At 48.0% G+C, this 12,515-nt stretch overlaps 1 protein-coding gene across 1 annotated transcript in view; it reads right to left on the bottom strand.

The window, feature by feature from the left end:
- The window catches only part of LOC111955454 (uncharacterized), a 15,612-nt gene extending 3,097 nt beyond the window's left edge, over nucleotides 1-12,515 (bottom strand). Inside the window, exons 1-3 of the mRNA XM_070436442.1 lie at nucleotides 12,440-12,515; nucleotides 7,613-11,998; nucleotides 2,266-2,479 (exon numbers count right to left, since the gene is read on the bottom strand). Of these exons, the coding sequence (XP_070292543.1) occupies nucleotides 2,266-2,479; nucleotides 7,613-11,929 (4,531 nt within the window). The 5' untranslated portion in view covers nucleotides 11,930-11,998; nucleotides 12,440-12,515. The remainder of the gene's footprint in view (nucleotides 1-2,265; nucleotides 2,480-7,612; nucleotides 11,999-12,439) is intronic.

Raw genomic sequence — 12,515 nt, 5'->3', positions numbered from 1 at the left:
TGACTTTCAACATGGCACAGTTTTCCAACAAGTCACTTCGTCAAATTTCTGCCCTGCTAGAGCTGCCCTGGTCAACTGTAAATGCTTTTATTGTGAAGTGGAAATGTCTGGGAGCAACAACGGCTCAGCCGCGAAGTACTAGCAGCTCCGTCTCATCGGTCACTCCACCTTCTCGGGAGCCCCACTTACCTCCTTTGGAACGCTTCAATGGAGAGCCGAGCARCTGTCGGGCGTTCCTAGATCAGTGTGTCCTCGTCTTCAAGCTTCAGCCCTCCTCCTTCCCCTCAGATCGCTCCAAGATAGCCTACCTCATCACGCTGATGACKGGGAGGGCTCTCACCTGGGCTACTGCCGTGTGGGAACAAGCGTAGAGTGCTTGGAATCCCACCTCGTGCTTGGTGACGGCACTCAACTGGGGTATAGGGAAACAGGTCTGAGAGGCGCAGCGGTCCCAGCCGAACCCTGGGGGGGCCCTGATAATTGGATGTTTGTGCCTGACGCTGTCCGCTCTGCGGTCCTGGAGTGGGCCCATTCCTCCAGGCTTGCCTGCCACCGGGGGTCCCATCGGACCCTGGCCTTCGTGCGACAACGCTTTTGGTGGCCAACGATGGTTCCGGATGTCGCCGCGTTTGTATATGCCTGTACGGCCTGTGCTCAAAACGGCGCTTCTCGGCAAGCGCCGGCTGGTCTTCTGCAACCACTGCCTGCCCCTCACCGATCCTGGTCCCACATATCCCTGGATTTCGTCATGGGTCTTCCCCCGTCTGAGGGCAACACTGCCATCCTGACTGTGGTTGACCGGTTTTCCAAGGTCGCTCACTACATCACTCTCCCTAAACTACCCTCGGCCAAGGAGACGGCCCAGTTCATGYTGCAGCACCTCTTCTGGATCCATGGACTGCCCGCGGACATGGTCTCCGACTGGGGGCCTCAGTTCTTGTCCCGGTTCTGGAAGGTGTTCTGTGCCCTCTTGGAGATTTCCCATCTTCAAGATTATTAGCCCCTCTGCTGTTAATCTTCTGTTGCCCAGTACTCTTCGTATACATCCCACCTTTCATGTGTCCAGAGTCAAACCTATGTCTCACAGCKCTTTGTCTCCTGTGTTCTCTGTTTGTCTGTTGCCAGTTCGTCTTGTTTGTCAAGTCAACCAGCGTTTTTTCTCAGCTCCTGTTCTTTCCAGTCTCTCCTTTTTCTCGCCCTCCTGGTTTTGACCRTTGCCTGTCCTGACTCTGAGCCCGCCTGCCTGACCACTCTGCCTGCCCCTGACGCTGAGCCTGCCTGCTGACCTGTACCTTTGCCCCACTTCTGGATTGTTGACCTCTGCCTACCCTGACCCTGAGCCTGCCTGCCGTCCGGTACTGTTGCCCCACCTCTGGTTGACTGACCCCTACCTTGACCTGTCTATTGCCTGCCCCTGTTGGAATATTAAACCATTGTCAATTCGACGTGTCTGCATCTTACCTTGATTCCTGATACGTCTTTTCGTCAGGAGCAACGTCTTTTCGTCAGGAGCTTCATGAAATGGGTATCAATGGCTGAGCAGCCACACACAAGCCTAAGATCACCATGTGCAATTCCAAGCGTTGGCTGGAGTGGTGTAGAGCTTGCAGTCATTAGACTGGAGCATGGGAAACACGCTCTCTGGAGTGATCATGCTTCACTATCTGGCAGTCCGATGGATACATCTGGGTTTGGCAGATGCCAGATGAACGCTACCTGACCCAATGCATAGTGCCAACTGTAAAGTTTGGTGGAGGAAAAATAATGGTTTGGGGCCGATTTTCACGGTTCGGGCTAGGCCCCTTAATTCCAGTGAATGGTCATTTTAACGCTACAGCATACAATGACATTCTAGACGATTCTGTGCTTCTAACTTTGTGGCAAGAGTTTGGGGAAGGCTCTTTCCTGTTTCAACATGACAATACCCCTGTGCATAAAGCATGGTTCATACAAAAATGCTGAGATCGGTGTGGCAGAACTTGARTGGCTTGCACAGGGCCCTGACCTCAACCCCATCGAAAACCTTTGGAATGAATTGGAACGCCGTCTGCGAGCCAGGCCTAATCATTCAACYTCAGTGCCCGACCGCACTAACGCTCTTGTGGCTAAATGGAAGCAAGTCCCTGCAGCAATGTTCCAACATCTAGTGAAAAGCCTACCCAGAAGAGTGGAGGCTGTTATAGCAGCAAAGGGGGGACCAACTCCATATTAATGCCCATACTTTTGGTCATGTAGTGTATTTGTAAGGAAGTGACATATACTGACCCACTCTCAGCACTCTCAGGCCAGCCGCTGCCCCCACATTCCTGCTGCTCCTGGACACAAGCACTCCTCTCTCCTCCTCCTCTTCCTCCTGCACCTCCTCCTCCCTCCCTTTTTCCTGACCAAGTAAGGGGTAGTGGGTGGAGTCAAACATGGAGGTCTCTGATGGGTACTCACACACCTGCTCCAGCTGGGTCTCGTCGAAGCACACCTTCCCCTGGAGGGGGCAAACAAGACAGACACAGGAGAGAGGCTTAGTACAGTGCACACAAATGAGCCACACCCTTACAGACAGCCTGACCACATTGCAGTGTTATAATAATAAGGATGGACATGCTTCAAGAACAATAACAAAAAATAACCTTTACTTTCAGTGTTGCCCTTATTTCAATTGAAAGGGAGATGGTGAAGGCACCCATAAAAACGACATAATTAGGTTGTACTGAGTCGGACCCTCCCTGCCAAAAATGTGTGTAACCTACAGTTTGTTTACTTAGCAAGGACACTGCGTTTTGGTTAGGTCAGGGTGTGACTAGGGTGGGTACGCTAGTTTTGTATGTCTAGGGTTTTTGTATGTCTAGGGCTTTTGTATGTCTAGGGGTGTTGTATGTCTATGTTGGCCTGATATGGTTCCCAATCAGAGACAGCTGTTTATCGATGTCTCTGATTGGGGATCATATTTAGGTAGCCATTTTCCTCGTTTGTATTGTGGGATCTTGTCTACATTGAGTTGCCTGAGTGCYTACCAGTAGCTTCACGTTTCGTTTGTTCTTTATTTGTTTTGGTGAGTTTCGATTTATTAAAAATATGTGGAACTCTACTCACGCTGCGCCTTGGTCTCATCTTTACGAAGATCGTGACACCTGGACCCAACAGGAAGTAAAACCTGGCTCCTGGGATGTATGTGTAGGTCGTTATAGTACATTATATTATAGGTCGGTGTAGTACATTTATATTCACAACAGACTGACTGCCCACACACTCCTGATAATAAACTGGTGTGAGAGAAGTTAGACGAATGAAGCTCAGGCCCAGGAGGCTAATCCCTTACTGAACTGATTAACCCAGGCTAACACAGCAGGGGAGAACATGGAGGACAGACAGAGAACCAGAGAGAGAGAATGAGGAAGAAAGGAGGCGCACTGTGTCAATCGCTGCTCCCAAGTGGCACACAGTCTAAGGCACTGCATCTCAGTGCAAGAGGTGTCACTACAGTCCCTGGTTCGAATCCAGGCTGTATCACATCCGGCCGTGATTGGGAGTCCCATAGGGCGGCGCACAATTGGCCCAGCGTTGTCTGGGTTTGGCCGGGGTAGGCCGTCATTGTAAATAAGAATTTGTTCTTAACTGACTTGCCTAGTTAAATAAAGGTTAAATAAAAATAAAATAGTCACACCGGGAACCTTTACGAATACTCGAAAAAATGTCTTACACAGGATGTGGGGCAGCCACTGTCGACGAGAATGGTACCTTGGTCTAGTTTGAGAGAAATAGATGTGCCAAGGGAGCCTAGGGATTGAAGAGGGTGGAGAGAAAAGATCTGACCGAGGATGAGGAGGAGAGCATAAGTCACCCCCCTCTGTGAGATGATGCTGTTGCTCGGAGGAGCTGACGGCAAACAGTCTCAAGGACAGCAACGTGAGCAACAGGTGGCCAGGAATCACCAATAGGCTACGGAAGAGTTACGGCAGGACGACTATAGTAAAGGAGATCTGTGCTTAACAGCTAGGAGGAGTACATTACACGATTTGGTGCCGAACAGATACCAAAGAAACGATTCTTGGGGTTTTTCTCATTACTCAGTGTGGACTGAGTGGGTGAGATTCATTCAGGTGAATGATCCAAATAATCATCCAAATATATCCAKACAATTAGGTTTGGATATCTTTGGATGATTTCGGTCAGAGTATGTCCATTCAGTTACAGAGGGTGATACTTTGTCATAATCCACATTCTGTATCATAGTCGATTAATAAACAACCCTGCATAATTTATTCACTCAAAACCAGTGTCTTTAGGGGAGATCGGGGTATGATGAGCCGTTTTTTACATTCAGCGTCACTACGTCAAGGGAAATATGGTATTCTTTCTAACAAAGATATCTARATATTTCAGGATGTTTTGTATCCCTGGAAATAATCTGAATTAATGTAAACATAACAGTTTTGAAAACATAGCTTGTCCAAATAAAGTGGTCTCTTGAGCATAGTGACAGGTAAGTTGAGCAGCCTTGAGGTAAGTGGGTGATGGTGCTGGTAGGTCAAAGTTTAATGAATGAAATGGGGGAGTGGTATATTGTATATCCTAAATGTATACCTACATTCAGATATAGATCTCTCTGTTCAATATCACTTATCCTCCCATTTCTTGACCACTTGTCTGGGACAGGGATGTTGTTTCGATGTGCCAATTTGTAGGCAAGTTCTCTGCATTTGAGGCTACTAAGCCCATGAAATTGGTTCGCAAGATTCTTGATATGTTTATCATCTCAGACTCCATGTCATCAGATAAGACCTTGTGTGCCTCTGCTACTCTATCATAGCCTCTCTTTCGAACAGGTACATTTCTTTTTTTGTCAATGTACCTCTTCAGTGTCATTCAGTAAAATGTTTTCATCCCTTGCTGCTGCTCGAATTGACTTTTTCCCTTCTCTCAATTCCATGTGTGAACTCTCAAGAACCTCAAGGAGGGGCTACACCCCTGCTTGTTTACGTTTGTAAACATGGGGCATGATGATGTCTGCTCTGTCACAATACAAATGCACTATCTTTAGTTCATATGCATGATACATGGCAAAAATACTATGCATAAAACTGGCAAAATGTAATCATCATTTGAATGGGGCTTGGTGGCCATTGGCTCAACTTACCCCAGCGTTTCCCAAACTCTGTCCTGGGGACAACAGGGGTGCACGTTTTGTTTTTTTCCCCTAGCACTACACAGCTGATTCAAATAATGAACTCATCATCAAGCTTTGATTAATTGAATCAGATTTGTAGGGGTAAAACCAAAACATGAACCCCTTTGGGTCCAGAGGACTGAGTTTGGGAAACCCTGACTTACCCCATGGCCATTGGCTCAACTTATCCCAAGGCAAACATTTTGACGACTATATATTAGCCCACACAGCTAGGAGGCACTTTCATGCTAGGGTTAGGACCTCATATTGTAGCTTAGAAAGACCCCAACGGATGTATAAAACAATCTTAAAACTCTAACATTTGGTTTAGATACAAGCCTCATGAAACCTACAACACAATATATTCATTTGAGTTTGTGAAAATCTTTWAAWWWWTTTTTAACTAACTTGCTTACCACATGTTCCATGTGGTTTCTTCCTTCATAGACTCCATGAAATGATGACCTCTTCCTAAATATTTGGTCACGTGATTAATCTTGTGTATGGTTTCTTAGAAACAAGGGGTGGCTCAACTAACTGCTTGGCTCAACTTACCCCACTCTCCCCTATATTTGCTATTCCTCTGTCMCTATCATTCAGAGGAAGTGAGCAGGCCTGAAAGAGGAAATGAGAGCTAATATCCAGTGAATGCATGCAAAATGTCACCCGTTTCTCTGTAAAGTGCACTCGTTTTGACCAGGGACTCAGACAGGCAGTGTCAGCTAGGGAATCACAAAGTGGTTGAGTTTCCCCACACTACACTGTTTAATCCCACCCTCCTCTTTCACTGACAAATGAGAGGCTGTTCCTCCTCAGTCGCACCAAAATTGGGCTTGATGACCCCATTTGAAAAAGTATCAATTGGAAATTAGGTTACAGTAGGACAGCATCAATAGTCAATGTTGCAAAAACTACCCAATAAACATGGCGAGAGCTTCCTCAACTATAGTGCCATTGCTAAATGAACAAGTTAGTTATTTTTCATTTGAGGTGTTATCACTCATTCCCATATTTCAACAAGCCTTGAAAGGATGGCATTGGCATTGCGAGACTATTCATTTCGTTCCTACCCTGCAAATGCTGCTATATGCCYATAGGTCAACGTTTGCCAAAATTCCAATGCAGCAAAACAAACTCAGCAGAAACAGGAAAATACAAAGGAAGACTTGTCGGGAAGGCGAACAACGGCAGACTCATTGAAAGACAGGATCTGGCAGAGGAAGTAACCTGCAATATAATGGTGTGACGCAGTTCGGGAACTGGGTAGCATCTTACATTATGGACAGAAAACGAAAGGAAACAAGATGCTGATAGGCAAAGTACAATAGCAACGTGCTTTATACTAAAGGTCATGCTGTCTGAGTGAAGTACAGTACATAAACCATACACAATAAGTATACTGTATATAGTAATTGCTCTAGATATGCACATTCTGGTCTAACTTACTATATAAACAGACTGTACCAGGCTCATCCCACTCTAAAGCTCTTGCTCTATTTGAGTGGGGAGACTGCCAGCCTTGTCTTTAGTTCTGCCCTGATGAGCCACTTTGTTATGCGGGCGTCCTAATTACAGTACTCTAAAAGGCTCTTCTGTGTCTGAAATGGTACCCGGAAGCATCCTGTCTCCAACAGGCTATGGGTCCAAAATGTTTTCATCGAAAAGGGGACGCAATGTTAAAAAGATTTTTGAAAACRTTTGTGAGATAACTCGTCTTTTCTATATGAAACAGAAAGAAGTGATGACTGATTCACAACCCACACACCTCGTCTCTGCAAAACCTCCGGTCAGACAGACCGAAAGAGATACGGGGGAGGAGGAAGGGTGGCTCTAGTTGTCGGTGTGATTTCCTCTCTACCCCTCCTGGCCCCAAGTGTTACATGAAGGCTAATTTGAAAGTGACTGGTAATTCTATACATTACGGTTAACCCTAACAAATGATTTCTAAAGGGTTTATAATTAGRCTACTAGTAAATGAGACCACACAGCCACTGCTACTAGCAGGCTACTTTACACCTGGGAATCATGATGTCGTGCTTGATAAGGCTTTAACAGGCTTTGCTCAGTCGACGTGTTCTAACTCCTCAGTTCAACCAAACAGGATGTTCTAATGCTAGCGAAAGGGGATTCTACATGATAGTGGGGGGGGGGGCATTCTGGGGACTGGTGATAAAAAGGTTCAAATGGAAGCAAGTAGGGAAGAGGTGACGTTTTCTGACAGTCACCGTCATGAGTGTGACAACTCAAAACACTATCATCGATCTTATCCCATAACATACTGATAGTCTATTCTATTTCTGCTATTTATTTATTTATTTTTTACCAACTGGGTCTTTATTAAACACAACCTTAGATGATGGGATCCATGATCGCCCCTACAAGATGCGATACATCATCAATGCAATTTGTAGTGCACGGGCTGCAATATGCCAAAAGGCAGTCTACACTCACCCCTTTGGGAGATGCTTTGGAAGTCTTGYCCAGGCAGGACTTGTCCAGGTTCTGATACCCACCGATCACTTCGATCTCCTCCGCGGTGGGGTACCTCTTCTTGCCTCTCTCTACTTCCTCGGTTAGGACAGGCATCTGGGACTGGGCAGACGTATTGGCCAGGGGTCCCGAGGATACTGAAACTGCTTCCACGGCTGCCCCTCCAACAGGCTTCCTGGGGGTGATGGTGATGGTGGTGCCCCTCTTGACCTGCTGGCCTCCAGAGAGGCTTCTGATGGTGAAATGGGTCGGAGAAGGGGAAGGGGAGGGAGAGACGGAGGGGGACTGGGATGGCGAAGCTGATGGGGGGGTTGGGACTCCCTGGTCTGGGTGTAATGAGTTCTCAGGAGAGGGGGTCAGGAGAGATCTGGAGTTGATGGTAATGGATCGGGCCTGTTTGGGTTGGTTGGACTGGGCCTGCTTGGGTTGAGGCCTTTCAGAGTGCAGTTGCAGATTGGACTGAGATTTTCTGGGACTTAGGATTGTTTGCTGGTCCTTTTGCCTCGGATGCGTCTGCTGYGGTTCCTTATTAGGCTGGTTGTGTGATATRCTAGGGCTTTGCTGAGCTTTAGACTCTTTATCTTTCAAATGATTATTTTGTCCAAAAGACGGCCGTGCTGCATTGTCGTCATGTGATAGTCTCTGTACTTCCTGTTGTTCTCGCAACTGAAGCTGRTCCACCTGACGCTGTGCAGTCTGAAGTCCGGACGTCTCATGGCTGGAAGAGGCTTTATTCCCAGATGCCCCACCACCACCCCACAGCTGCTTCTGTATCAGCCTCCCAACTGATCTCTCTGGACTGCATGGCTCCTGTTGTTCTGCGGATATGTGGGACTGTACCTTCGGAGTGTGTGATGGGATAGGCCTATCCACGGTCCTGTCACTCATGCACACCGCCGTCCTGGACCCCGGCGTTTTCAAGTTATAGATCCGGCTCATCTCAGCAAGAGAGGGAGGGTGAAGCAGAGAGGGGGAGAGCGAGTCTAAGGGCGCGGGAGAGTGTGAAGGAGGCAGATAATGCAGCCTGTACTCTTCCTCCGAGAGTTTATCCTCTCCTTCTTCTCCTCTACCTCCTCTGCCTCCGCTGTTCTGTTTCCTCTGCCGACCCCTGTCGCACCSTAACTCCGCTAGTACATGTTTGGTTGGATCTTCCCCTCTCTCAGTCGTGTGAGAGCTGAACAAGGCTACTTCACAGGCTGCGATGGAGATCCCCCCGGTTTCTTTCTCTCCTTTGACAGCTTGCGAGAACAAGAGAGGAACAGGAAGCTGGGAGACGGCTTTCGACACGCTCACTTCCTGTGTGACGTCAAACTGAGTGGATGTTGTCTGCGGTGCAGAGCCTTCCTGTCTCTGTCTCTCTCGCTTCATTTCGTTCCCCATCTCTCCTTCCTCACACCAGTCTGAACTTGAAGCTTTTCTAGTCCTTCTAGTCCCAGCCTTTTCTGTCCCCTCAGTCGCATCTCCATAATCCCCCGTCGTTGCCACTCCCTCCATGTTCCTCKGCCTCTCCTTCTCTCTCTGTTGGATTTTCTCTCGCAAGGATTCGATGCGAGACAAGGGCTTGCCAATCCTCCAACTGTCCTTCCCCTCCACACCTTTCCCTCCCTCTCCTTCGCAGCTCTGGTCGTATTCGCTTTGGAGGCTTGCCTCCCCCACACCATAGAACACTGTTCTGGGTATGTGTATCTCAAGTGGCATTGGAGGGATTCCAACTGAGGCAACGCACTTTGGAGACTTAGGACACTTAGGGGTCACTTCCTGAACMGACTTTTTGGGATAAACATGACTGTGCACGTGTGCGCCAGGTGGATGTGTGATGTCCTTGCTTACCTCACCTGGCTCCCTATAAGCTTTGCTCCCTCTCTCAGTCTCTGTGTCCTCCCTCATCACGCTTTTGCTATCCTGCATCGAYGTTTGGGTCCCTTTGTGATTGTCARGTTCATTCCCTTTCCCCCCCACWCTCTCTATCTTGTTGATAAGATCCTCTGTGTGCTGTGACAGTGGTGACTGGGTTGAATGGTGCCCCGTTGCTCCTTGACTACTATGCCAGTCTGTTCCTTTATGTGCCACAGTGCTGAGCAAGGTTGATGAGCACTCTGTAAAAGCTGACACGTGTTTGTAATGACTATCGACCGACTGAGGAGGACTGGCTCTGTCTACGGAGAGGGTGATCACACAGTTTTGCTGAGTTGTCTCAACTGAAATTGTGCAGTCCCTTACCTCTGATACCCTCGTCATGTCCCTAGAATCTAATCCTCTCCTAAAGTCTGACCCCCTTCTCTCCCGCACTTGAGGTTCTGCCTGTCTTCCACCCACCCCCTCTCTCTCTTTGCTCCTCGCCCTGTCCATCCCTCTCTCGCTTTCTTCTCTCGTTTGCCTTACCTCTCTTTCCACTGCTCTCTCTCGCCCATCATGTTTGATGGGCACTCTTCGCGCAAATGAGGCCTCTGTGTTTTTAACTGAGGCCKTTGTAAACCCTACCTCCCCATACATATTCTCTGTTAGTTCCTCTGTCCCCTTGTTACTAAAATCMAACTCCACTCCTGTTACTCTCTCGAGCCAACGGTCAATCTCTTTTCCGGCGTTACTTTCCAAAGCAGGCTGTCTCTCATGCTGTCCCCCTACCGCCCTGTCTGCTTTTATGCATCCCTCTCTATGCTTCCCTGCCCGCTTTTTATCTGAAAGACAGGTCCAGCACCCCTGCTTGCCTCCTCTCTCTGACCATTCCCCCTCCACTACATCTCCCCTTCCTGCCACCCTCCTGTCTGAATATGTCCTCTCCACCACCTTCCTATCATGGTTCCCCTCATCCTGTATGCCGTTCTCCTTTGCGCATATCACACGGTCAGAGAAACTGAATGACCGCTTGGGCACACCCCTGAATCCTGCATGTTTCTCCTCCCCTCTCCTGTCTCCATCATCGTCCTCATCCAGACAAAACGTTTCTCTGTCCCTGCCAGGCCGGATGAAACACTCTGAGCTTTTAGACCGGGACGGGGGTTTTGGATGTTCTCTGAATTTCTTTGTATGCTCCCCAAATTTACTCAGCAGCTCACTCACCCGAACTCCTCTCTCGTTGTGGATACTGTCATCTGTGTCACCATATCTCCTATCCTCTTTTTCTGAAGAAGCAACTTGTGTCCGTGGTCGGTCTTTCTCCCTCAAGTTTTCCCTCTCTTTATCTTTCATCATCAACCATGCCACCTCTCTCTCCAGCTGCCGCTCACAGTCCTTCCCTCCATCTTTATTGCACTTTGCATCTCTCCCTCTTTCTCCATCTCCTTCCCTGCCTGTCCCTTTTAGACCTACACTTCTTGAGTCCTCAGTGCCAGCTAAGGGTTTAATGATCAATATTTCTGATGCTCGGATCTCTGTGACACTCCCTCCACCAGCCAGAAACTCCTTGAGGTCCATCGTTACATCTCTATTTTCCTGCTCCTCTTCCATCACCTCCCMCTCCCTCTCTGACTCTCTCCTTCTACCTCTCCTTTCATCACTTCCCTTTCTGTCCTGTTCAATAATGATGATGTTGTCTGCTCTGATGGTACGAAGGCCTGGGACTAGTGGATAGGGGTACTTGGGTGTTCCCTCCTCCCTCTCCTTCTCTTTTCTCCCCCTCGGGCAATCCATTTCCCTGTCCCTCACAGTATCCCGGCTCGCCTCTCTCCCGGCACTTCTGTCCCTTTCTCTGCCCCCACTCCGTTCCCTGTATCGCTCTATTTGTATTTCTATATCTCTTCCCTTCCCAGACTCTCCATCATGACCTTTGACGTGGCCTCTTTCTTTCTCCTTTTCCCTCTCTCTCCCTACTTCTATTTCCTCCTCATTCCCTTTCTCGTGGCCCATTTCCCCAGCCCTCTCTGCTTCTCTTCCCCTCCTCCATCCGCCATGTGTGCGAATGAATGAGTTTTGTCCAACAGGGATGATGGTCTCCTTTAACACCAGACTCTGCGGTTTAGCCTCTTCATCCAGCCAAGGCCCTGTGATGTCTGGGCTGAGTGGTGGTTCACTTTCCAGCTGCACTAGTGTAGAGCTGTCCAGGTCACTCGCAGGATCAGAGGAGGACCTGCCCTCCTTGACTTGGAGGGGGCCCTCCCTCTCCTTGTCCCCGAAACTCTCCTGTTTCATTCTCCTCCTCTGGATGATCCCTCGCTTCCAGGCAGGCATGCTGGCGAGTTTGTCCTCCTCCTCTTTTTCTCTCTTCTCTCGCTCCTCCTCCTCCCTCCTCTTTCGCTCCAGCAGGAGTTGTTTCCATTCCGGTAAAGAGGAGACAGACATAACAGAGAAGAGGTCTTGTTTTTGGCAAGTTGCCTAATCTTCCTTTCTTTTAACGCTCTGGCAACAGGTCTGCCAAAAAGGACACATATATAATAAACATATGTTGTGATTTAAATTGTATAGCATATTCCCTTTCAAACGGATCATAGAGAACTGGAGAAAAATGTGTGCTTCACTTTGCTTTCAAATCAGAATATACTTTTTATTGAAATGTTGCCTATTAATAGGCCTGCTTTGTACTTTCTATGACATCATGAGTAGAGGCTACGTAGCCTATTTACTGGATGACATTTTACACAGGCGTCATCCTCCCCTGATGGTTACTTTCTCTATTCATAAAACATCCCATCGACGGATAGTTTAGTACTGTCGTTTTAGAATAACATGCAAACTTTGCCTCTGGTCTGCACGCAGCTATACATTTGCAAGCCAAGCGTTCACCACAATTACACACTCCTCGTTTTTAGGCGTGCACGCAAAGAATGTTCAAAAACCATTTTCCAAACTTACCAAATCCTTGGTATTCCGCAGTAATGCTTTATATCCCTCTCTGTGTTGGCTTGAGAGTAGTCATCTTCTGAATGAC

This window comes from Salvelinus sp. IW2-2015, linkage group LG31, assembly GCF_002910315.2.
Source record: "Salvelinus sp. IW2-2015 linkage group LG31, ASM291031v2, whole genome shotgun sequence".
NCBI classification, from domain to species: domain Eukaryota; kingdom Metazoa; phylum Chordata; class Actinopteri; order Salmoniformes; family Salmonidae; genus Salvelinus; species Salvelinus sp. IW2-2015.
Note: the sequence above shows the minus strand (reverse complement) of the source record. Positions and strands in the feature narration are given on the sequence as shown.